The 25626-nt window shown below is 40.4% G+C and overlaps 1 protein-coding gene across 3 annotated transcripts in view; it reads right to left on the bottom strand.

The window, feature by feature from the left end:
* The window catches only part of jarid2b (jumonji and AT-rich interaction domain containing 2b), a 457810-nt gene that overhangs the window by 48133 nt on the left and 384051 nt on the right, over window positions 1–25626 (bottom strand). For all 3 annotated transcript variants that reach the window (XM_080204352.1, XM_080204361.1, XM_080204370.1), the window contains exons 8-12: window positions 10843–11330; window positions 3723–3815; window positions 1594–1712; window positions 1343–1413; window positions 126–240 (exon numbers count right to left, since the gene is read on the bottom strand). In XM_080204352.1, the coding sequence (XP_080060478.1) occupies window positions 126–240; window positions 1343–1413; window positions 1594–1712; window positions 3723–3815; window positions 10843–11330 (886 nt within the window). The remainder of the gene's footprint in view (window positions 1–125; window positions 241–1342; window positions 1414–1593; window positions 1713–3722; window positions 3816–10842; window positions 11331–25626) is intronic.

Genomic DNA, 25626 nt, shown 5'->3' with positions numbered 1-25626 from the left:
GTGTTGGGTGACAGAATAAGTTGGTAAGCTGAATCCAAATCCAGAGCTAGTTACAGATCCAAACCTGCTCTGCTGAAAGTGGGGCTACCAAGGGAGAGCCTCCCCTCCCCAGGACAGGCACTTACCAAATGCAATCAGCACCAGTGTGTAAGTAGTCAATGTATGGAAGGTGGTTTTGGTCTCGTGACCAGCATGAGGTAGTGAAAACCATGCCAATATTTAGCCAAGGAATCGTCACTCCTAAACAAAATGAAAGAAAATAAATTGCAGCATAACCAGGACATACAGATTAACATTTTCTTCAGCAACCCAAAATATGCTTTTGTGCATGAAACAGTGGCCACAGTTCTCCAAGGTCAGTATTGTTAATCCATTATAATTTAGTCTGGCAAAAATACAAAAAGGCCAGAACTGACCATCAAGCTCACTCCATCTCTATGGAAGACATATGCATCACAAACTGTCCTCCCAGTTGTGGCAAGATTACCTCTGGAGTAAGAAAGAGAAAAATAGCTGAGGACAATTTCAGGGAATAAAATTGTGGGGAATTCTTCTCAAACTTCCTATGACAATCCAACTTTAGAAGATGGCAGTTTTCTTTGTTCTTTCATGGGATGTGGACGTCACTGACAAGGTCAGCATTTGTTGCCCATCCCCAGTACTTTAACAGAGTGGCTCCCTAGGGCATTTCAGAAGGCAGTTAAGAATCAACCACATTTGTGTGGATTTAGAGTCACATGTAGATCAGGTCAGGTAAGGAGGCAGCTTTTCTTCCCTAAAGAACATTAGTGAACTAGATAGGCTTTTACAACAATGATAGTCTCATGGTCATGATTATCAAAATTCATTTTCAATTCCAGATTTTATTAATTGAATTCTACCAGCTGCCAGAGTGGAATGCATGTCTGAACCAATGTCCCCAAAGCATCAGCTTGGACCTCTGGGTCAATTGTCTATTCTGCACTACCACTGTGCAGGTTACAAAAAAATGGGAAATGTGCTACCATCTCCCCGTCACCTGCAATTACCTATACTGCGTCATAAACTAATTACCCACTTTGACTGTTGACAGAATCAAAGTTCAAGGATTGTGGCAAGCCCCAGACTCACAAAACAAAATGGAGGTCTGTTTCCAGAGTTATTTGTCAACTAAATGCTTCCTGGAACCTAGCCTAAACTTTATTTGTAGATTCAATACCCTCTTACCTCACCATGTCTACTCCTATCAAACAATAACCTTGCTGAAAGATTTGAGAAAGGCCCATTACAAAATAGTATCCAATCTCAAAACCATTCTTTCCCTGCATCATCCACTTCACTCAAAAACATTCTCACTTCTTACCTGACAAAGCACCAAAGTGTCGCAGGATGGACCCTGAATTATTAGGAAGGACTGTAAGGTTCCATCCATGCCTGTTGTAAAAAGAATAAACATGTGAAAATCTATTATCTAAGAAACATCCCTTCACTCTGCCTTAAGTTAAAAAATAATCCTAGCAAAGAAAAATTGGGCTGTTGAAGCTCTCATAATGGACAAGCTAGAAGAGTTACATGTGACGAAAATAGCAGATTACATTAGAAATGAGGTATTACCTTGAAAAAGGTTCAGATTTCCCAACAGGGAACCCACTCCCATGTGCTTTTGTATCTACTTTCCCAGAATGCACTGCTACATGGGAATCTTTCTGCTCCACAGCCCTCCAGTATTCTTGCTGTTGTTGGAATGAAAAGATAAGGAAAGTTAATGTGTTGCTAGCCATCATACAACACCAAAACTGAAAAATCACAGTCCTGAATAGTAAGTTCAGCAATGCAAAGAAAAAGCAAACAATGCATAAGGAGTGTCCACTTCCAAATTCTGTTTTCCTCCAAAGTCAAAGTCAATCTCCTATGAAGCTCCTACCAGCTCAAAATTGCAATGGTAAAGTCTTTGAAGATTCTTTCTCTCCCCCATCATTAAGGTTAGTCCATTGTACAGCAGGACCCAAAAAATTTGGAAATATACACAACTATGGATTTTGCATTACAGCAATTCATTGAGTATAGGAACACAACTTCTACAGTAGACTACACATCATGTGGAAATTTAAGTGTATACTTGGGTTTCTCAAGAAAACTGGCAGTATGCAAACAAAATAGAGAATTTCCTCAGAGTTTTCTTGAGCTTTATACAACTGTTCATCAGAAAATGATATCATATTGTGGGACAAGATAAAAACAGAAGGCCAAAATGGCCCAATTTCTACACCTGTGTTCCAAGACAAGACACTTATTTTAATATGAATTCATATCAATATTAAAAAATACACAATTGCTGTCTGATCCAATAAAAACAGTAACACGCATGCATGCATACTAAAATAGTAATAGTATCTTAGAATAACTCAAAAACAATTTTCAAAGATAGAAAAACCAAGAACTGTCACTTTTTTAGACATGGTTTTGTGGGTTAAATCATCCTTCATTTGTTGCCAAATGACAACATTCCTGACAGGTCACAAAAGGTCCTGCACATCATCCTTCTATCATACTGACCCCAATAGCATTCCTAATGCAACAAAGATCTTTCTAGAATTAATTCAGAGTCCCGACCGTAACCATCCTCCTGACAACTCTATCCAACTGGCTACTTCCTTAGTATATAACAAATATTTCCTGTTATTTGTCCATCACTGTCCCACTTTACTTGTATAAATGAAAATAAAATTTTGGATTTAACCAATTTATGTACTCGATATGATTCCTTTTGAGATATGTCAACAGTGGGCGATTATATTTTCAAAGTTTATAGATTGTTGACCTTCTCTGCACCATAATGACACCACAACCAGAATCTTCATTGCTGGATCAGGCACTCCACAGATTCAGCCCGACCTCTGGTATTTAAACAATATACCACTGTATTTATTACCAACTCATGCTGTTGCAACTAACAAGTAAACCAAGAATTAATTTACCTTACAATTATTAGTCTGAAATGAGAACTATTGCTCTAATATGCAAATAGATTTAACAACTGCCCAATCACTGGGAACTTGATAAATTAGCTTTGGCACAGCAGTGGATTATGCTATCATGCTAACATATATATGACCACATGAATTCAGAGCAGGAGCAAGCCACTCTGCCACAGCAGCCTGCCCCACCATTCAATAAGACTGTGGCTGATCTCATTTTAACCTCAACTTCACATTCCTGCCAATCCCCAATAATCTTTCACCCCTTGCTTATCAAGAATCTATTTACATCTGCCTTAAAGATCGATAAAGACACTGCTTCAACCATCTTTTGAAGAAGAGATTTCCAAAGTCTCAAAACTTACTCATCAGTCAGAAATTTCTTTGCACAGCCATTAAATTTACAGGATAAATGCATCCCTACCCTCCTAGATCTATTTTAGTTTTCCTGTTAGCAATTTCTCTCCAACCTACGGAGGACACATGCCTCCTACTTTCACATCACTGGCATATCCAATTATACCTACGGTCAGATTTTTCCTCCTACCACCCATAACCACATACTTTCCAGCTCCTATTGGGGTCAGCTAATGCTGAAATCTTGTATGCAAAACATTCATATACAACACCAACAGAAGAATCTGCATTCCTCCCATTGGTCTACCCTTTCCAGATTTGTTACCAAATTCCTAATAACATATTTAAGCATACAGTGTTAACATGGTGATGTGTTAAAAAGTTGTGTGCACAGCTTCAGACTCCTACCTCCACTTCAGCTGCTGTTGGTTCCTTACTAAAGCACATATTCATCATGTTTCTAGCTGTCCGATAAAATGTCGTCAGTGACACAGATCGTCCCTGTACATGAAAAAGTATATATCAATTCAGAGATCCACACAAGTATAACAGTCGCCATCCAATATTGTGGTTTCCCAGAGCCTGACAAAAACCAGACAGGTAAGCCACTCTGAAACATCACTGATTGGCCTACCAATTGTTAACACCTCTGAAATCCACCATCTCGAGCAAGTGCCAGGTCTGAGTCACACACCTCCCCAGTTTCAGCATTTATCACTGTTACCACTGTTTATTGTGGCTGGATCAAAATCCTAGAACTCTCAACATTGAGGGAGCACCTTCACCACATAAGCTACAGTGGTTTTTAAAAAAAGGGTAACCATCACTACATACCTTCTCAATGTGGTACTGAGGGAGGGCTGCACTCTCAGATTTGCCACATTTTGGATCAGACATTAAAACAAGGACCTGTCTGCCCTCGCAGATGATCGTACAAGATTCCATGTCACGTTTTCAATAAGGACAGCAGAGTTCTTTGGGAGCTGATCAACATTCATCACTCAATCAACTAAACTAAAGCAGATTATCTGGTTATGTATCTGACTACTGTTTGTTGGACGTTGCTACACTCAAATTATCTGCCACATTTCTTGACTAGGCTACACCAACCACCACTTCGAAGTTACTTTCATTTGTCTTGGGATGTCCTACACATAACAGGCAGTACACAAATGTGATTTTTTTCCTTTTCTTCCTAATCAGCAGTGAACTCAGAAGAAATACAATGTGTACAGTACAGAATTTGAAGACAGCATAAAGAAACATTTTGCCTATATGTATATATCTTGTAATAAAAGTCCCAGAGTGCTTACTGCTAAAGAGCGGGGGCACCGAATGGAAGAAAATTTAAGATTTTCTGTAGATCAATGGCATGGTAGAACATTTAGTGACTTTTGAAGGTAAAGAGAGAGGTAGCAAGGTTAAGGAGCTTTTGAAAAGATTGTCAAAGGGAAGGTGTACTAGTGACTGAAGAACTGCTTATGATGGGCAAAACAGAAGGGAATGAACCAATCCATGAACAAAGAAGCAGTGAGATGAGATCCGTAGACTTAGGCAAGGCAGTTACAGAGAAGCATACAGAACTAAAAGAAACCCTTGCAGTCTGATTGCTTCCAAAATTTAAAAAAAACTTAAAAATACTTCTTTTACCAAAATAATCAGCACTCTCTTGAATTTAGTCACATTATGTGCATTCGTGAGACTGTCTGTTACAAATATTCACTCTCCTATTTGAGATGTTAATTCTAAATATTCCATTCACCTTCCCACTTCTGAGCTCAATTTTGTGCCCCAGTTACACAGTTTCATTTATGCTAAATAGTATTTTGGAGCTTAGAATTTAAAACTTAAGAAGTGGTATTAAATTGACCATTCTTCTTTCCAGCATAGACATTCCCAGTTGCAGCTCAAGTGTCCAACCCCTGGTATCAATGTATATGTCCTCCTTCCTTTCCAAAGTCCCCACATTCTAACCAATACAGTAGTCACACACCAGGATGAATGCTTCATTCTTCTGATTTCAGATCTTCACTTCTAAAACAAGGAGAAAGGTCTTCAATTTGCTGGAGCATCTAAAGCTAGGCAAAGATGGAGGTAAATAAGTGTGTGCGTGTGTGTGTGTTGGAGGGGGGGGAGGAATTAACTTGGACTGAAGAGTTCTGGAATAACTGCAGTTTGCAGACATGGACGCAGTGGAATCAATGAGTGGAATGGCCAGGAAATTGAGAGTTAAGATGACAATGGGTGTAAATGAAATCTACAAAGGTGACGGAGTGATATGGATTGTAACTGGACAGCAAAAGTCCACGATATTAGCGATGGATCCAATATGAGGTGGAAACTTCAGCTTTTTTGTTAATTAGAACAGCAAGATTGTGCACCTCCAGTCTCAGGCTGAAGTAGTAGCAAGCAGTTGAAGGGAGTTGCTGTCATCTCCACCTTAACGTTGGTGCAAGCAGAACAGGCTTAATCATGTGGTCTGCATATTCACACTTAATCCAGAATTTGATGTTACACAAGCAGTCAATGGTACTGCAATGTTGCACATTTGGAGCTTTTATATAGAAATTGACCCTTCTTGACAAAGTCAACAAGCAGAAAGATATTCTTGAACAGGGACAATTGATTCAAATATGGGTGGAAATATTGTTTTTGGAAATGTAGTTATAGCACTGGGACAGGCAGGACTGAAACCACTAAAGCATGGTACCACTAAACTGGGTCATAGAGTGGAAGCAATGTTAAGTGTTTTCAGAAGTGGCAGAGAGGTTGGAGATAAGGAGGGACAGAGATTGGATTTAAGTGAGGGATTTTCAAGGTTGGTTGAAAGGCTAACTACTGCCACAGAGGAGAAATGAGCAGAGGAGCTACTCAAAAAGACACTAGACCAAAGGTTTCTTTACTAACAATCTGTGCTTGATCCTGGACTGGTAGACGGGTGCCGCAACAGCTCAGTGACTAGCACTGCTAGCCGTGCAGATCCGTGGATTTGGGCCTGTGTCTGTGGGAGTTTGCGCATTCTCCCTGTGGTTGCGTGGGTTTCCTCCGGGCGCTCCGGTTTCCTCCCACACCCCAAAGATGTGCTCTTAGGCTGATTGGATTACCAAATTGACACTATTCTCCCCTGAATCTGGCTAAGTTAGGGGTTCCACTCCTAGACATGCAGGGTAGAATAGGTGTAGGAGGATGCGGCAGCGTGGGCTCATTGGGCCGAAGGGCCTGTTTCCCGTGCTGGGTTGTTCTTCGTAATCTCAATTACCGGGATTGTCATTATTACCCATATTCATTGTATTCTTCTTGCATAGCATAGTGCAGCCTTTCCAATATTGAAAAGTCAGAATTAAGAATCAATTAACAACCATTCTTGCATTATCCCATATTTATCACATTAATATAAGCGCTCCTGGACTCAACAACAAATCTAAGAGCTGTTCAGGATAGTGGAGATACTGCCCTTGTTGCCAGCTCCCCTCCTGAGTGACCCACGTGCTGTGAACCCCCCTCACTACCTCTCATTGGATCCAACAATAATACCAGGCTTCAGCTGCATGTCATACTGGTAGCGGGCATAAACTTCCCTGTGGCACTGCTGTTCAAAAGAACTAGTCTCTCATTGACAGGCATCTCTTGGCAGCTGGTACTTTCAATCCCAGGATTCTTGACTTTGGGCAGGCCCATCATACCAGTTAAGTGCCTGATTAGCACTTAATTCAGCAGGCCTTCCCTAAAAAGGCAACATGAAGCTCTTACCAGCACACTCAGGCAAATCCCTGGTCACCTCTTTTAAATAATACCCAATAAATCTGTATTAATTGCTGTTTGCCCATATTAACAAATACATTTTTAATATTAATTTCCCATGCTTCTGAAAGGAAAGTAGAACTCTTCACAACCTCAGGATATTCCAAAGCACTTCAAAGTTCAAACGCTCATTATATAGCCAAAAATGGCTGACAGCTTGTGCACAGCACGTCTCCACAAAAAACAAATGTGATAACAACCACTTGATCTGTATTGTAGTGATGTTGGCTGAAGGATTAATATTGCCAAGGGCAGAACTCCCCTCTGTTTCATTGCTATGGAATAATTTTACATCCATTTGGCAGGGCAAATGGGACCCTCAATTTAATGTCTCACCCAAAAGACAGCATCTCCAGCAATGCAGAACTCTATCAGTACTGCACTGAATGATCAGCCTAGATTGTGTGTTTAAGTCTCTATAGCAGAGCAAGAACCCATAGCCTTCTGACTCAGATGAGAGCATGATCACCGAGATGAGGAAACCACCATTTCTTAAATGTAAGCCTTCTATGCGGACACTCCAATCATTTAACAGCACCCAAACGATTAACACTTCAATTTTAACACTGCAAATAAATAAATACTGAAGTCTACAATAGAGTCAAGGTAGAGGGAAACATCAAGTATTATTTGGTGGCCAACACAATAAATCTGACAGCTTTGTAGATTTGAATTCAACAATTTCAGACCCTCAACTCCGAACCTCGTTGTTTTCTGTCACATGCCAGTCTGATTTTTTTCATATATAGCTCTGTCCAAAAAGCATATATATTATTCTGGCATTTAAAATCGCTACAAGTGCTTTTTTGCTCTACTACAACTGTTACCACTCCCTTTGCTTTTGTTCCAGGACATCTTTGTCATTTAATCTCTTATCCTAAACACTACTCCAGACCTTTCCTTTTGTTCTTCCTACCACTACGGCCCACCCCACCCCACCTTTTGATGGCATAAAATCCAACACATTTATATCCCTCTTCAGTCTGAAGGCATTTTCAATTTGAAATCTTAACTCTGCTTCTCTCTTCACAGATGCTGCCAGACTTCCAGGCATTTCTGATTTCTGGTACTTTGTTTTTATTTCAGGTTTCCAGCATTCCCGATAATATATTTTTATTAAACCCTAACTACATGTTGTATAAAAATAGCATTAGAAGTGCTGTAATTTACAGTAGCTGCAGTATTACTTAACCACAAAGCTGATAATGGTCTTCTGCAGACTTATGTGGTTAGCCAATCATGAAAAATTGCTTTTTAAAAAAAATCAGATTATCAAGTAATAATACGAACAAACTGGATGGGATGTTCCTATGTCAATACGTTAAAGCCCGTTTTGTAGATGCAAAATGCTTTGAAACTTCTTAACGGCATGATAACATGCCGTATAGATAAAAATTCTTTTGTTCTTTACTTTGCATGGTGTTGAATAATTTATATGTAGACATATCTTTACAACCAAACTTTTAAAGATCTCAAGTCAATTGTTAAGTTGCTATCAGCTTTTGGAAAAATGAAATTTCTTTTTAAATTAGCATTCCTATCTCTGTGGTTAATAAATAAGAATACAACAGATCATCATGCTTTTTGACTTACATGAGTAGGAATTCAAATGTGTCTGGGTAGCATCCTACAGAATGTTAATGAAGAAAACTGGAGATTGCAGAGTGCCATTAAACTTTATAAATCTTACTATGATTAATTTTAATAGCTTGGAAATGGGGGGAGGGAAAAATGAGATTTACCAGCTGAATAAGATGCAAAAACTGGTGTATAGATATCATCTCAGAATGGGATAATTCATGAACAATTTAAGTATGAACTCAGTTAAACTTCAAAAATTCAGCAAGAATCTTGACGTTATATTTTGTTCTTAATCAGGAAGAATCAAACCTTGTATACGATGAGGGGTTGGGTCTTTTGTTAATGTTCTCCTCTTCTGGCCCACAGATGCTAATTACTTGGAAACAGATACTAAAATGGCAGGAATGTTATCCAGAAACAAGAGTGTAACAGGAGGAGGTGATCCCAATTGTCCCCACCTGACATCGACACACACAAACTTTCCAACTGCAGCCAGGCAAACAGAAATGGGAACGTCAATAAGTATCACACACGGTAAGGATATGTTATCTGTTTCTCCGAGTTCAAAAACCTAACAATACGATGCCTTTACCAACCGAGCCAACAAGGAAAGCGACAAAGCACATGTGGAAGAACAAGCACACAAGCAGAAGAGAGGGAAACTAATCTTTGATCTTCAGAGGTGGGCAGGGTACACTGGCAATTTTGACCAGGGGTTTGTACTTTCAAAATGGGATGTTCGGGTGAAGTTAGAGAAGGTTATTGAGGAAGAGAAATTATACTTGATTCAATATCAAAAGTAAAATCCGCAATTAACTGTTGATAATTTTTATGATTGACTTAATCGAAAGTGTGAGATCAAGCAAGGCAGTTTAATTTCTAGTCATCAAAGGTCAACGAATTGGTCAATAAATTTTGAAAATGAGTCTATAAATTGTAAAGCACTGCCAGCAAGCACGCTATGTGACATCAATTTTAAAACTGATGTCCTTGAGTTAGACTAACGGACTTATTTCATTGCAAATGATCATCTGGTGTGCATACTGAAAGCAGAAAACCTTTACTCTACCTTTCTGGAATCAACAACAAACACCATTGCTGAACCAGCAAACAAATCACTGCGTCAAAGGACCAGTATTATCCCTCATGTTTTCTGAAAAAATTAGCATTAATGGAAGACATGGCTTGCATACAAGTTCAAAAGCAGACTGACCAATGATGCTCATTTTTAAAATGGAAACTTTTCCACTCAGGGACTCAACTCCCAATAGACAATGAGCATTGTTTTGCATATTATCACCTAACAGTAGCAGGATAGAAAAAATATAATAATTACAACACAAAATCTAAGCACTTCGCACTAACCTTTTGCACACCTATGTTGCTGGTTTACAGAAGGGAAGGAGAGGGGGGGCAGGGCACTAAAGAGGGCAGGCAGGTACATGAATGCAGAAGAGTTTGAGAAGATTGGGAAGAAATGTGCTACTCCAGCGCAATTGCAATTTTCACTTTGCATAGTAGCAGTCATTTAGAAAAGGTGGGTCCTTCACCCTTCTCTTACATAGGATTTCGAAATAGTCCTATCTCCCCCCAAAAAAACTGAGTATTCCCAAATTCCATCTGCTTGTTCATTGCACACAGTAACAACAAGTGAAATCATGACACGTTCATCTCAAGTCTACAAAGATATTTTTGGGCATAGAGTTGTCTCACAATCAAGAACCGTTCCTTGGCAATCACTGATGTAGAAAAATTATATTGTGTATGAAATGGTAGACATCTGTATTAAATATCATAACTAGCACTAGAGGCATCATCTTGACGTGCTCCAGAACAAAACACAAAGCATTATATCCAGCTACATCACTGACAATGTTCTAGAAGTCAAACAAAAGTTTTTGCAGTAACATAAAAACAAAGGCATTTTTTCAAAGCTGGGGAAATTTGTCATTATTTACTCAGAGACATTTTCAGAGGGCACTGTTGAACTTAACCTTTAGTAATCACTTAAAACATTCAATTTATGAAACTAAGTGAGGGATGGGATTACATTTCAGCATACCTCCACTCTACAACTGTGAATGGTGTGCAGTCAATTCTTATATTAGTGAATCTATTTGGATGCAGATTTTGTGAATGCACACACCTTATATATACACTTGTACAAGTCACTGAGAACTTCACCATCATCTTCACTGTCCTTCTTTTCCTGAGCAAACAATCGCCGCCTGCCTGTTTTCAATTCAGTGTCTATTTCTTTAAGCTTATTCCGGAAGCCATTTTTATGCACCACACCATTAACCAGCCCATTTTTTGGCTCAAACCTGGGCAAGGACTGAGACTTGTACGTGCTGTCTGAATGTGCTTCCAGGGGCCCTTTCTTCTTCTCCAGGTTCTCTTTTTCCATCAACACCTCTTTCTCCAGCTTTTTGTGCTCTTCCTGGCAGAGGGAGTCATAGGAGAGTAGGAACTGGCAGTAGGCCTCTTGCAGCTTTGCCAGCCTGTCCTGTGCAGTTTTAGGGATTCGCAGCATGTCTGCTAATTTATTCCATTTTTTGAGGTCAGTCACTTGCTGCATGCCACCCATGTCATTGATCAGCTGATAAAACCGGGCCAAGTCCAGCTCACATCCTCCTAAAACAGAAAAACCATATCAATTATGTCAACCTTCAAATCAACACCACTGCAACTATATTTGGAACCAAATTTGTAAAGCAGGTCTGTGAAAGGTTATTTGTCTCTATCAATTAAATATTGCACATTATTCACCATCAAATCAATACTACGCTGGTAATTTTGCCTTTAATCATGGCAAGGCTAATTAAGATATCTGTTTTAACAGCAACAATTATGTCTAATCACAATTAAAGATTGATTTTAAAGTATGTCACTTTGATTAGGTTTTTCTTGCGAGTATTATACTCCCAGGACTGCCATTTTATGATGAAAAATTAACAAAGCTGCTTGATCAAGACTTGTCATCTTCATAGGAAATACTAGTTTACATTGTGAAGTCCGTGGCACGAGATAGACAAAAGAACAAAATCAGCCCGGGAAACAGGCCCTTCGGCTAAAAGGGTGAAAAAAAATCAAGGAATATTTATTTCCTGCCCTATTTAAAAATATATTTCTCGATTTAAAAAGAAAAAAAAAATTTTACTAGAGGAGGCTGTACTGTCAGGTCCTCTTGGTCACTCAGGGCTCATGCACTACATAATGGTCATGACTTCACACTAACCTAGGAATGGATCCAGATATGCTGGCCAGGAGAAGTTATTAATGGATGCATGCACACTGGAAATTTAGCAACAATACATTTTTTTAATTTCATACTGACACTAAGCATATGTAATGCAAATCAGATGTTAAGGTCTTAATTGACTCAAGCAGAATGAGACCTCACAATATAGCTTCAGGTTATATTTCACAGAATCAAGCAGGACCCACTTTGCAGTGACTTGAGTTGTAATTTTATAATATCCAATGCCTGCAAACCAGTTGCACATTTCTTTCCCTTTTAATGTTTTTTAAACTAAATAGTACATAAAATTGAAATTTAATCTTGGAGGAAAATTTATAGTTTGCACCTTTGAAAACTTACTGGGACCATATTTTGCTCTCCATGTCAAACAAATAACCACAAGCCTTTCATCACACATCACTGGAACTTACTGCAAATTGAAGAGTGGTACTATTTAGATTCCTCTTCAAAGGGCTGTTACACCGACTTGAAAGGATAAATGGCCTCCTTTCATATTGCATGATTCAAGTCAAAATGCAGCAGCACCCTCTACAAAGATCCTAGACCATGTGAAACAGAGCATATAACTCCATCTCTCTAAACAGCTTGAAGAATTGTTAACTGCAGAATCTGAACCCAGAAACATTGTAAGAATATTTAATTCAATGTCAAATCCAGTAAAGAAAACAAAAGTGAAAAAATTGATGAAATTAATGGAGAGAGATAAGATTCTCAAGTATCCTCAGAATAATTAAAATCTGGAAGAATGACACTCCACATTTGAAAAAGTTTATTTTCAGTGCCAGACAGGTTCTTTGGCAGTAATTAACAGTTATCATACCATTGAAAATTACATGGAAATAGATGAGCCCCCACCTTTTGTGGCAAATTCAGTGTGCATCTATCGCGAGAATACATTTCATAGGCCAAATCTTATTGCAGAGAAAATGCCAAGGTTAATGATGCTCATTTTAAAGTATCACAATCAAAATAAATGGGCAGCAACCTTGGTAACAGCATATACCCAGTTAAATTGGAAAGCAGGTTGCTGTCTTGAGTTACCCCTGCCCCAAAAGCTGCTGTATCAAACAGTGCTTTTTCACCAATGGAACCAGTATAAATATTCAAGTTGCACAACATCATTTCATACTCTCTCTCTCGGAAGGAGAAATGTTTCAACTTAAAGATTCTCAACCTTGCTCCTGCTCACTGGACAAATGAAACAGTTAGCAGCAATGCTAACAAATAAACTTGACCTTGAGATAACCTCTGCCATCAGGACATTAAGAGAACGTAATAATGAATCTTGTGTACAGTAGTGATCACCACTAGACTTTTTAGGAGAGTATTATTTCATGCACCATATTTTTAAGATGTGTAGATCAGTGAGAAACACTGTTTCAAAATACACTAATTTAGCTTTAGAATTATGCAGTACCCTTCAAAGTTTTTTTAAAGAAAAAAGGGAAATAAAAAAAACATTTGATTAGCCATCTAACAGTATGAGCAACTGCTTCCTGCTTTCATTGGAGAGGAACAGCCAGCCAATTAGGAGGGCCTGATTTACTTGATGGCGAGAATTCACCAAAATAAATGCTTCTTTTGAACAGGAACAGGCCCTTCAGCCTTCCAAACTTGCAACAACCATGTTGTCCGTCTGAACTAAAACCCCCAACCCTTCCAGGAACCATATCCTGCTACTCTTATCATATTCACGTATTTGTCAAGAACCTCCCTTAAAAGTCACTACCATTTTTGCTTCCACTAGCTCCCCCGGCAGCGAGTTCCAGGCACCCACCATCCTCTGTTTAAAAAAACTTGCCTCGTACATCTCCTTTAAACCTTGCTCCTTGCACCTTAAACCTATGCCCCCTAGTAATTGACTTGGGAAAAAGCTTCTGATTATCCACTCTGCTCATGCCCCTCAATCTTGTAGATTACTATTAGGTCGCCCCTCAACCTCCTTTGTTCCAGTGCAAACAAACCAAGTTTCTCCAACATTTTCTCATAGTTAATGCCCTCCATACCAGGCAACATCCTGATAAATCTTTTCTGTACCATCCCCAAATCTTCCACATCCTTCCGGTAATGTGGCAGCCAGAATTGAACACTATATTCCAAGTGCAATCTAAGGTTCTATAAAAGCAGTAACATGAGTTGCCAATTTTTAAACTCAACGCCCCAGTCTATAAAGGCATGCCATATGCCTTCTTGACTACCTTCTCTACCTGCATTACCACTCTCAGTGTCCCGTGTACCTGTAACCTAGATCCCTTTGCCTATCAATACTCTTAAGGGTTCTGCCACTTACTGTATATTTCCTATCTATATTAGACCTTCCAAAATGCATTACTTCATATTTGTCCAGATTAAACTCCATCTGGCATCTCTCCACCCAAGTCTCCAACCAATCCTCTGATGGTCCTCATTGCTATCCATAATTTCACCAACCTTTGTGTCATCCTCAAACTTACTGTTCAAACCAGTTATACTTTCCTCCAAATCATTTATATATATTACAAAACAGCAAAGGTCGCAGCACTGATCCGAGGAATGCCACTAGTCACAGACCTCCATTCAGAAATGCACTTTTCCACTGCTACCGTCTTCTTTGACTGACCCAGTTCTGCAGCCATCTTGCCAGCTCACCTCTGATCCCGTGCGACTTCCCTTTCTGTACCAGTCTGCCATAAGTGACTTTGTCAAAGGCCTTACTGAAGTCCACGTAGACAACATCCACTGCCCTACCCTCAGTCATCTTTGTCACTTCCTCGAAAAACTCAGCCAAGTTAGCAAGACATGACATCCCCTTCATAAAGCCACGCTGCCTTTCACTAACAGGTCCACTTATTTCCAAGTAGGAGTAAATCGTGTCTCAAAGAATCCTCTCCAATAATTTCCCTACCACTGATGTAAGACTCACTGGCCTGTAATTACATGGATTATCTTTGTACCCTTCTTAAACAAAGGACAAACATTGGCTAGTTTCCAATTTTCTGGGGCCTCCTCTGTAGCCAGCGAGGATACAAAGATTTCTCTCAAGACCCCAGCAATTCCCTCTCTTTCCTCTCAGTTTTCTGGGGTATATCCTATCAGGCCCTGGGGACGTGTCTATCTTAAATGTTTTTCAAGGCCCCCAAACCACCTCCTTTTTGATCTCAACATGACCCAGACTATCCACACACCCTTCCACAGACCTTCCCAAGCCCTGGCATTTTCCTTAATCTGCTGGCTAATAACTTCTCATGAACCCTTTTGGTCCTTGCTTAAGTTTTGATGGAAGCATTTTGGGCACTGGAATGAGTTAATTCCTTGGGTGAATTTTGCTGCAGTCCATTCCATGAACCTGCTGACTTCCTTGTATCTGATTTATGCACAATCTATTCATTGGATCAAACCAAAGAAATGAAGTACATTGGGAATTCCAGGTTGAAGCCTGTCCCCATCCCTCCCAAAGCAGCTTATTCAAATGTTGCTTCCACAGGCTTGCAGTGAATTGATCATCAGCTACTTACTTGGGGAATCTTCAATTGAACTGAAGTGGATTCAAAGTCAGTTTTTCAGCATACACACATAGCTCACTGCTCTGATCCATCAAAACTGTGCTCCACCAAAATCATTTTGATTCATTTGCATTGACAGCTTTTACATCATCTCCAGTTTTTAATTCTATTTGACAGTTACAGTTGTATAAAGATCATGGAACAAGACAAGAACTGAATTGAACTGAAAAAAATCTGATATGTAGATAGGCAACAGAAAATCTGACTGTAAACCTGCCAGAATGCTGTCCAAACCCAAATGATTACCAATGTTCTTCAATGAGAAATCCTGCCCAGATGCGAGTCTCAGTCACATCAAATGACTATCTCCTAATTAGCTCACTTAGTCATTCTCAAATAAAATCAGAAGAGGCAAGACCTGCTCAAGCCAACTTGCAATTAATGCAGCCGTGCCAGTGTAACCCACATCCTGAAAATATGACATTTAATGGCTCAGGCAAAATCTACATCAGTTATTCAGCCATGCTGAACAGGCACCGGAGTGTGGCGACTATAGATTTTCACAGTAACTTCATTGTAGTATTGATGTAAGCCTACTTGTGACACTAATAAACTTTAAAGAATTGTAAATATAGGGCGCGAGTTCAGGTTAAGTTTTTGCAGGAAAGGCATAAGTTCACTTCCCATCATTCAGGAGTTACAAATATTTAGGAAAAAGCATTAGTTGTATTTACTAGATGCTCAAATTTGGGCTGAATACTGGCAGCAAAAAAGTGAAAGAAGAGCGGAGCAGTGCAAGAATTTTTACATTTGCTGGGGTAGCATTAGTCTCAGAAGACTTACTAAAAGAGGACTGCTGGCAGGAGAGGGTTAGGAATTAGCAGTTGCGTCAATCAACTGGAAAAATTTAAGAATTTAACAGTAGGAAATCCAGCAGTGACGTATGGTAATTGTCATTTAGGTTTGGGGCTGATTACAAGAAACGCAGAGGCTACTGTAGGTTGGGGATTTGCCACAAGTAGTCCCAAGGTATCAGCGTTAGATCAAGAATATTAGAACTAGAAGTAATCGTTTTAACAAGAAAGTAAAAGAAGCCATAAGACTCAGCAGCAATTACATACTAGTAAATAGAGTTGGGGAGCGGGGGGCGCGGGCGAGCGCGCAAGGGGGTGGGAGGAAGGGGTGCAAGGGCACGCGAGGGGGCAGAGGGAGGGAGCGGGCACGTGAGGGGCAGGGAGGGAGGAAGAGAGAGAGAAAGCAAGGGAGAGAAAGGGTGCAACGGAGAGAGGAAGAGAGACCGTGACGTGGAGCATTCAGATGGCAGGGACAAAACAACCAAGAGACGGAAGGTATAGTTGAAGTCTTATTGCTGTAAAGGAGGTTTTTCTATGTATATTATAATTACGTTGACAATGGTAAGATCTTCAAGACTTCGACAGACAAGGGACCAGGTATTAGCAATCAAGAAAAAACTCCAGAGGTCCTGAAATCTACAAAACAAACGTGCATCATGGAGTACTCATCTTTGTTATAAACTTTGTTAATTTGCTTTCTAAATTAACAATTTTCCTCTTTGTTAATGAGACTTTAACCTGGCATTAATCTGTTTTAGTGTCAAATTCTAACACATACATCAGCAAATAAAACAATTCAGCACAATTAGTTAACTAACTCAACTGCTGCTGTGAAATTCAATACTGTTGAGTAAGAGTAGAGAAGCTCTAATCCGCTTCAGGACTGACAAGTGGAACTCTATGACTAAAGGGGATATTTCACCTCAACTAAGCTCATCACCATAATGCTTATTTTTGCTGACATGCCAGCCGAATAGGGTTGCCAATCTTCCAGGATTAACCTGACATCGCCAGGGATTAATCTCCTGGACACTGCTGCAAACAAACCAGGAGAAAAAAAATTGGGACACTCTACCAACAACAACACCCCCCAATTTATCAGTTATGGAAATGTTAGTGATGGGAGGTCATGTGATGAAACTTCCAGAAATACATAGCACAGTTGGCAAATATACTGCTGAGTTTAATACAGCATCTTTAACATGACTTGTTACACTTTTCCATCTTAACTTTTGAATGTTTGCTGAATAAAAGTTCAATTACTCAGTGTTCCCCAGTTAGGAGCTTTGAAGAATGAGAGTTTAGGAGAATGAAAAGTGATTTCATTGAAACAATTACTACTCTAATAGAGTTTGACAGGGTAGATGCTGAATGGCTGTTTCTCCTAGCTGAAGGATCTAGAGAGAGCTAGAAATTAGAGTCTCAGGAAAGGAGGCTGGCTGTATATGACTGTGGAAAACAAAATTCACTCAAAAGGTTGTGAACCTTTGGAATTCTCCACCCCAGAGTGCTAGGGGTGCACACTCAAGCTTGAGATTATAGATGTTTAGGTATTAAGAATGGGATTAGGGTAGCAAGTGCAGGTGTGAAACTTCAACCATGGTCTTATTGAAGGCAGAGTAGAGTTGAGGAACCATGTGGTCTGCTCTTGCTTCTGTATCTTATGCTCTGAGGTGCTATCAGTAGAAAATGTGATCCAGGCCCAGTGGTCTGTATCCAGTACTTGCTACATTTTGAGCCCACAACAAAGTTGACATAATTCTCCAGCAAATGGATTGAACAGTCATGGAACAGCACGATAAGGATGAATTCAATCGCTGTCAGCAGCAGCTGGCCCTCGATTCAAGAATGACATTTACTCAGGGTCATCAGTTTCTGCTTTGGGTCTTCATGGGACCCAATCGGCTGATTTTCAACCTGCATGTCTTTGGGCATACAGGACAGGATGTCCCACAAGGTAGTAGGATAAGGAGTGCAGGATTGCTTTTTTTTCTTTCCTTCTCTGCTACCGCTCTACTTATTCATTAAGGCATTGTGACTCAAAAGTGTGATGCCGTTTGATAGACAAGTTGCCATCAATCTGAATGAGTGATAGAAAGGACCTCCCAGTCAGTCATGTTAGTGCTATGTGGATTGTCAACATGGATTTATAAATGAGAAGTCATGTTTGACGAGCATGGGGATTTTTGAGGATGTTACCAATGGAATTGACAAAGGAGTGGCATATTTGGATTTTCAGAAAGCTTTTGGTAAAGTCCCCCACAGGAAACTGATGAGCAAAATAGAAACACATGCAATAGGAGGCGATACACTGGCATGGAACAGGGTTGCTAATGGAATCAAGTCATTCATATGTTGGCAAGCTGTGGCTAGTGGAGTACCGCAAGGATTGGTATTTTGGGCCCCAACTGTTCACAATATAGATCAACGATTTGGATGTAGGAACTAAATGTATATTTCTAAGTTCATGGATGAATCAAAGCTAGGCGAGAATGTGTTGCAAGGAAGATGTAAAAAGTGATTACAGGAGGATTTGGACAGACTTAGTGAGTGGGCAAGGATATGGCAGAGGAAATATAATGTAGAAATATGAGAGGTAATCCACTTTGGTGGAAGGAACTGATGTGCAAAGTATTTCGTAAATGATAAGAAATTAGAATATGTAGATGTACAAAGGGACGTGGGTGTCCTTGCTTGTAAGTCACTTATGGCTAATATGCAGGTGCAGCAAGTTATTAGAAAGGCTAATGGAATGCTAGCCTTTATAGCAAGAGAAGTTAAGAATAGGAGTAGTGAAGTCTTGCTTCAATGATATTGCATCTTGGTAAGACCGCATCTGGAGCGTGCAGCTTTTACCTCAGAAAGGATATTATTGTCAGAGCGAGTGCAACAAAGGTTCACCAAACTTGTTCTGGGGAGGTCAGGACTGTCTTATGACGACTGATTGGGCAAACTGGGCGTATAGTCTCTAGAGTTTCAAAGAATGAGATGTGATCTCACTGAAACATACAAAATACCTAAAAATAATAGACAGGGTAGATGCAGTAAGATGCTTCCCCGGCTAGTACATCTAGACTAGGGAACACCATTTCAAAGTAGGAGGTTGCCACTCAGGGCTAAGATGAGGACAAATTTCTTTACCAAGAGAGCTGTGAATCATTGGAATTCTGCATCCAAGAACAGTATGCTGCGTCTGTATAGCACGCAAGGAACGATATTGTTCAATATTTACTAATTCACGTGACAAATCAAATCATGAAGACTTCGGTTTTAGAACTTGTAGATGCAGTGAAAGATTCAAGAGAAATGAAGTAGAACTGGGTGTCATCAGCATATATAAGGAAACTGACAAGTGTTTTTAGATAATATAGCCAGAAGTCAGAATTGCTTAATTATGAGGTAGGGGCCAGGATCAACATCATTTGTATCTACAAGATATTAACGATTTAGATGAAGCTCAGATGGTTTGCATGCCTGTTCACTTGTGGATTCCCTCACTGGGGCCACCAAGTTTTGATTATCCTAAAGGCCTGGAACTTTTCAAAACCAAAATGATCAAAGTAAGTTAAAACACAAGACGCTGGATTTACAATTGTATCATTCGAGCCCTAGATTTGTTGAATTTATCCAGCATTTTCAGTTTTATTTCAGAAGTTCAACACTTGTGGTTTTTTTTTTAACCAAATTAACAGTTGATATGGTGGAGAATCAGAAGAACGAACCTACACCTTTGATTCCCCACACATAACATATACATCTGTAGCAGAAATCCTGAATAATGAAAAAGGTACTTGGGCTGGGAGGAGAGGAGATGAGTATAAATGCCACGTATCCTCACAGTCTATTTAGAGTCATAGAGGTTTACAGCATGGGAACAGGCCCTTTGGCCCAACTTGTCCAAGCTACCCTTTTTTTTTTAAAGCCCCTAAGCTAATCCCAATTGCCCACATTTGGCCCATATCCCTCTATGTCCATATTACCCATGTAATTATCAAAATGCTTTTTAAAAGATAAAATTATACCCACCTCTATTACTACATCTGGGAGCTTGTTCCAGATGCTCACTACCCTCAGAGAAATAATTGACCCTCGGACACGTTTGTATCTCTCCCCTCTCACCTTAGACCTATACCCTCTAGTTTTAGACTCCCCTCCCTTTGGGAAAAGATATTGACTATCTACCTTATCTATGCCCCTCATTATTTTATAGACCTCTATAAGATCACGCCTCAGCCTCCTACACTCCAGAGAGAAAAGTCCCAGTCTATCCAGCCTCTCCTTATAACTCAATCCATCGAGTCCCTGTAGCATCCTAGTAAATCTTTTCTGCACTCTTTCTAGTTTAATAATATCCTTTCTATAATAGAGTGACCAGAATTGCACACAGTATTCCAAGTGTGGCCTTACCAATGTCTTGTACAACTTCAACAAGGCATCCCAACTCCTGTATTCAATGTTCTGACCGACGAAACCAAGCATGCCGGTGCCGCCTTCACCACTCTGTCCACCTGTGACTCCACTTTCAAGGAACTATGGACATGTACCCCTAGATCTCTTTGTTCTGTAACTCTCCCTAACACCCTACCATTAACTAAGTCCTGCCCTGTTTCAATCTACCAAAATGCATCACCTCGCATTTGTCTAAATTAAATTCCCTCTGCCATTTGTCAGCCCACTGGCCCAATTGATCAAAATCCCGTTGCAATTGGAGATAATTTTCTTCATTGTCTACTATACCAATAATCTTGGTGTCACCCGCAAACTTACTAATGATACGCCCTCTATACTCGTCCAAATCGTTAATATGAATGACAAATAACAGTGGGCCCAACACTGATCCCTGAGGCACACTGCTGGTCACAGTCCTCCAGTTTGAAAAACAATTCTCTACAACCACCCTTTGGCTTCTGTCATGAAGCCAATTTTGTACTTTACCCTGGGTCCCGTGAGATTTAACTTTATGCAACAACCTATCATGCAGTGCCTTGTCAAAGGTCTTGCTAAAGTCCATGTAGACAACATCAACTGCACTGCCCTCATCTACCTTCTTGGTTACCCCTTCAAAAACTCAAAATTTGAAAGATATGATTTGCCACCCACAAAGCCTTGCAGACTGTCCCTAATCAGTCCTTGCATTTCTAAATGCCTTCCAACAATTTACCACACAGATGTGAGGCTCACTGGCCTGTAGTTCCAAGGCTTTTCCCTGCAGCCCTTTTTAAACAAAGGCACAACATTTGCCACTCTCCAATCTTCAGACACCTCACCCGTGACTATCGATGATTCAAATATCTCGGCTAGGGGACCAGCAATTTCCTCTGTAGCCTCCCACAACATCCTGGGATTTACCTCATCAGGTCCTGCAGATTTATCTACCTTGATGCACTTTAAGACTTCAAACACTTCCTTCTCAGTAATATGTACACTCCTCAAGATATCACTATTTATTTCCTCAAGTTCCCTAACATCCATGCTTTTCTCAACAGTAAATAATGATGAGAAATATTCATTTAGGATCTCACCCATCTCTTGTGGATCCGCACATAGATGGCCTTGTTGATCCTTAAGAGGCCCTACTCTCTCCCTTGTTACTCTTTTGCCTTTTATGTATTTGTAGAAGCTCTTTGGATTCTCCTTTGCTTTATCTGCCAGAACAATTTCAAAACAGGATAGGGATGGGTTTAGATCTGAAGCCCATCATCTTTGAATGTGAAGACAGTGATAAGATGGAGAAAGAAATAAACATTTACAACTCAACTAGGGAAGAAGCAATGTCACACTTAGTTCAAAAAAATTGAGAGAGCAAAAAGCTATTGCAAGAATAAGGAAACAGCTAAAAAACAAGCAGACACTGATAATTAAAATTTGAATAGAACACAATTTTGAGGGAAAAAACATTTCAATTAATTGAAAAGGTCAGTATTAGGAAGAACTAGCCCATCAACTGTCAAAGGCAAAAAAAAAATGTTTTCACCAACAGGAATAATGGTCAAACAGGAGTTGATCAGAGAATACATATTTTCCAAAAGCTCACGGAACAGAAACTACAACTCCTTGGAAAATAGAATTTAAAAAAAAGATTAAGAGCCAAATAGCAAATCAAGGGCTCAAATGATACAACTGTAATCAAGTCAAATATGGAAAACGTAGAGTGGATTTAACAAAATTAGAATGATAAAGAAGTATGAACAAAACTGGATAAAAGAGGAAGATTAGGCTGGATTTTGTTTTTGAAAGTGAGCATTTATTGCTAGTCCCCAGCTGCCCTCAAAGGTGGTGGCAAAGCTATAGTTCCTGTAGCATAAGTACGCCCACAGTGTTAATAGGGAGATTTTCAGAATTTTGATCTAGCGATAGTGAAGGATTGGTGATATATTTCCAAGTTGGGGTGGTGAATGGTGAAAACGTGCAGGCAGTGTCAGGTACCTTGTTGCCCTTTGCCTTCTGGATGGTAGCAAGTTTGGAAGGTACTGCCTAAAGTGCCTTGGTTGGTTCCTGTAGTACATCTTGTAGATGGTACACACTGCAACACTGTGGTGGGGGAGGGAGTGAATGTTTGGGGATAGGGTGCCAATCAAGTGGGCTGATTTGTCCTGGATGGTGCCAAGCTTCTTGAATATTGCACTCACCCAAGCAAGTGGAGATGGTATGATGATAGATAAGGAAATGATGCTGAAACTGGCAATGGGACCTGATGACAATGCTCAATGATGTCAGAAGGTAATAGCAGAATCTAACCACAATCTTCCAAATATTTTTAGATATGGAAACTAGCAATTCTCTAGTTTTTTTGGCACAATAATACTTCTGTTCAAAAGGTGACAGAAGGAAAAATCAGACAATTACAGCCTTAAATATCAGTAACCAGTAAACTTCTAGCAGCCATAATGAGATACAGTGAATATTCCCCCGCAAAGACAAGGGTTAATTAACTAACATAGGTTTATAAAAAGCAAAAAGCACATTTTGACACACAATGGAATTCTGATACATTAAAAGAAATGCTGTTGAAGGGTTTCTGAATTTGCCTTGGTGCCTGAAAAGATATAGGAAACAGAATGCTGATAAAATTATGGCACAGTTGGGAGGTGCTTTATAAATGTGAAAATGTGTTGCAACAGGCCCCAAAAGGCGCAGATCAGCACAAATGGATATGATCTGGTGGCCATTACAGAGACATGGCTGCAAGGTGACACGGACTGGGAGCTGAATGTCCAGGGGTATCAAGTATTTAGGAAGGATAGGCGGGAGGAAAAAGGGGGGGGCATAGCTCTGCTGATTAAGGATAGCATCAGGGTGGTAGTAAGGGATGATATAGGAACCAAACCGCAGAAAGTGGAATCATTGTGGGTGGAGATTAGGAACAGCAAAGGGAGGAAGACGCTGGTGGGTGTCATTTATAGGCCCCCAAATAATGATCTGGAGGTGGGGCGGGCTGTTAACGCGCAAATAAATGCGGCGTGCAGGAATGGAACGGCGATAATTATGGGGGATTTCAATCTACATATTGATTGGTCGACCCATGTTAGACGCGGTGGGCTCGAGGAAGAGTTCTTGGAATGCTGCTGGGATAGTTTCCTTGAACAGTGTGTGTTGGAGCCGACGAGGGAGCAAGCTATCTTGGATCTGGTGTTATGTAATGAGGTGGGTAGAATTAGGGACCTTGCGGTGAAGGATCCTCTTGGGAAGAGTGATCATTGTATGGTGGAGTTTCTGATGCAGATGGAGGAGGAGAAAGTGGGTTCCCGGACATGTGTCCTTTGTTTGAACAGAGGGGAGTACGATAGGATGAGAGAGGAATTGGCGAATGTTAATTGGGGGAGCACGTTGGAAGGTAGGTCTGCTGAGGAACAGTGGAGGATCTTTAAGGAGATCTTTCTTGGTGCTCAGCAGAAATTTATTCCGATGGTTAAAAAGGATCATAGGAGGAGAGATAATCAGCCATGGATAACGAAGGAGGCGAAGGAAAGTGTTAAATTAAAAGCGGAGGTGTTTAGAGTAGCTAAGAGTAGTGGGCGAGAAGAGGATTGGGAGAGGTTTAAATGTCAACAAAGAATGACAAAGAAGTTGATAAAGAAGGGTAGGATAAACTATGAAGCTGGGCTAGCGCTTAATATAAAAAAGGATAGCAAGAGTTTTTATAAATATATAAAAAGGAAGAGGCTGGCTAGGGTGAACATTGGACCCTTAGAGGATGAGAAGGGGGACTTAGTGGTAGGGGATGGGGAAATGGCTGAGGTCTTGAATAACTTTTTTGTTTCGGTCTTCACGGAGGAGGACGTGAATAATTTGCCAGGTGTTAGCGATGGAAAGATGGTAGGAGTGGAGGGCCTGAATGACATTATTGTTACTAGAGAGGCAGTGCTCAACAGACTGGAGGGACTGACTGTGGACAAGTCCCCAGGACCGGATGGAATGCATCCAAGGGTTCTGAAAGAAATGGCAGAGGTGATAGTGGATGCCTTGGTGATTATTTTCCAAACGTCGCTGGATTCCGGGGAAGTGCCAGGAGATTGGAAAACGGCTAATGTTACGCCGTTGTTTAAGAAGGGTGGCAGGCAAAAGGCAGGGAATTATAGGCCAGTTAGTTTAATGTCTGTTGTAGGTAAAATGTTAGAATCCGTGATCAAGGAGAAAATAGCGAAGCATCTTGAGGAGAATTGTTTGATAGAGCAGACGTAGCACGGTTTTGTTAAGGGGAAGTCGTGTCTGACGAACTTATTAGAGTTCTATGAGGATGTGTCTAGAGCGGTGGATAGAAGAGAGCCGGTGGATGTGGTCTTTCTTGATTTTCAGAAGGCGTTTGATAAGGTGCCTCACAAGAGGTTATTACAGAAGGTCAGGGGGCATGGAGTTGGGGGTAGGGTGTTAGCGTGGATAGAGGATTGGTTGTCAAATAGGAGGCAGAGAGTGGGGGTCAATGGGTACTATTCGGATTGGCGGTTGGTGACTAGTGGAGTGCCCCAGGGGTTGGTGCTGGGGCCTCAGCTATTTACCATTTATATAGATGATCTGGAGGAGGGAACCGAGCGTATGGTGTCGAAATTTGCTGATGACACCAAGATTGGTGGAATGGCAAATTGTGCGGAGGGTGTGGAGAGTCTGCAGAAGGATCTAGATAGGCTGGGCGAATGGGCCAGGAACTGGCAAATGGAATTTAATGTTGGCAAATGTGAGGTTGTCCACTTTGGTAGGAATAATGGTAGGAAGGACTGTTACTTACATGGTGAAAAACTGCAGCATGCGACGGTGCAGAGGGACCTCGGGGTCCTTGTGCATGAGTCGCAAAAACTCAGCCTACAGGTGCAGCAGGTAGTCAGGAAGGCGAATGG

Source organism: Carcharhinus amblyrhynchos, chromosome 2 (genome assembly GCF_965287045.1).
Source record: "Carcharhinus amblyrhynchos chromosome 2, sCarAmb.v2.hapA, whole genome shotgun sequence".
Taxonomy (NCBI): Eukaryota; Metazoa; Chordata; class Chondrichthyes; order Carcharhiniformes; family Carcharhinidae; genus Carcharhinus; species Carcharhinus amblyrhynchos.
Note: the sequence above shows the minus strand (reverse complement) of the source record. Positions and strands in the feature narration are given on the sequence as shown.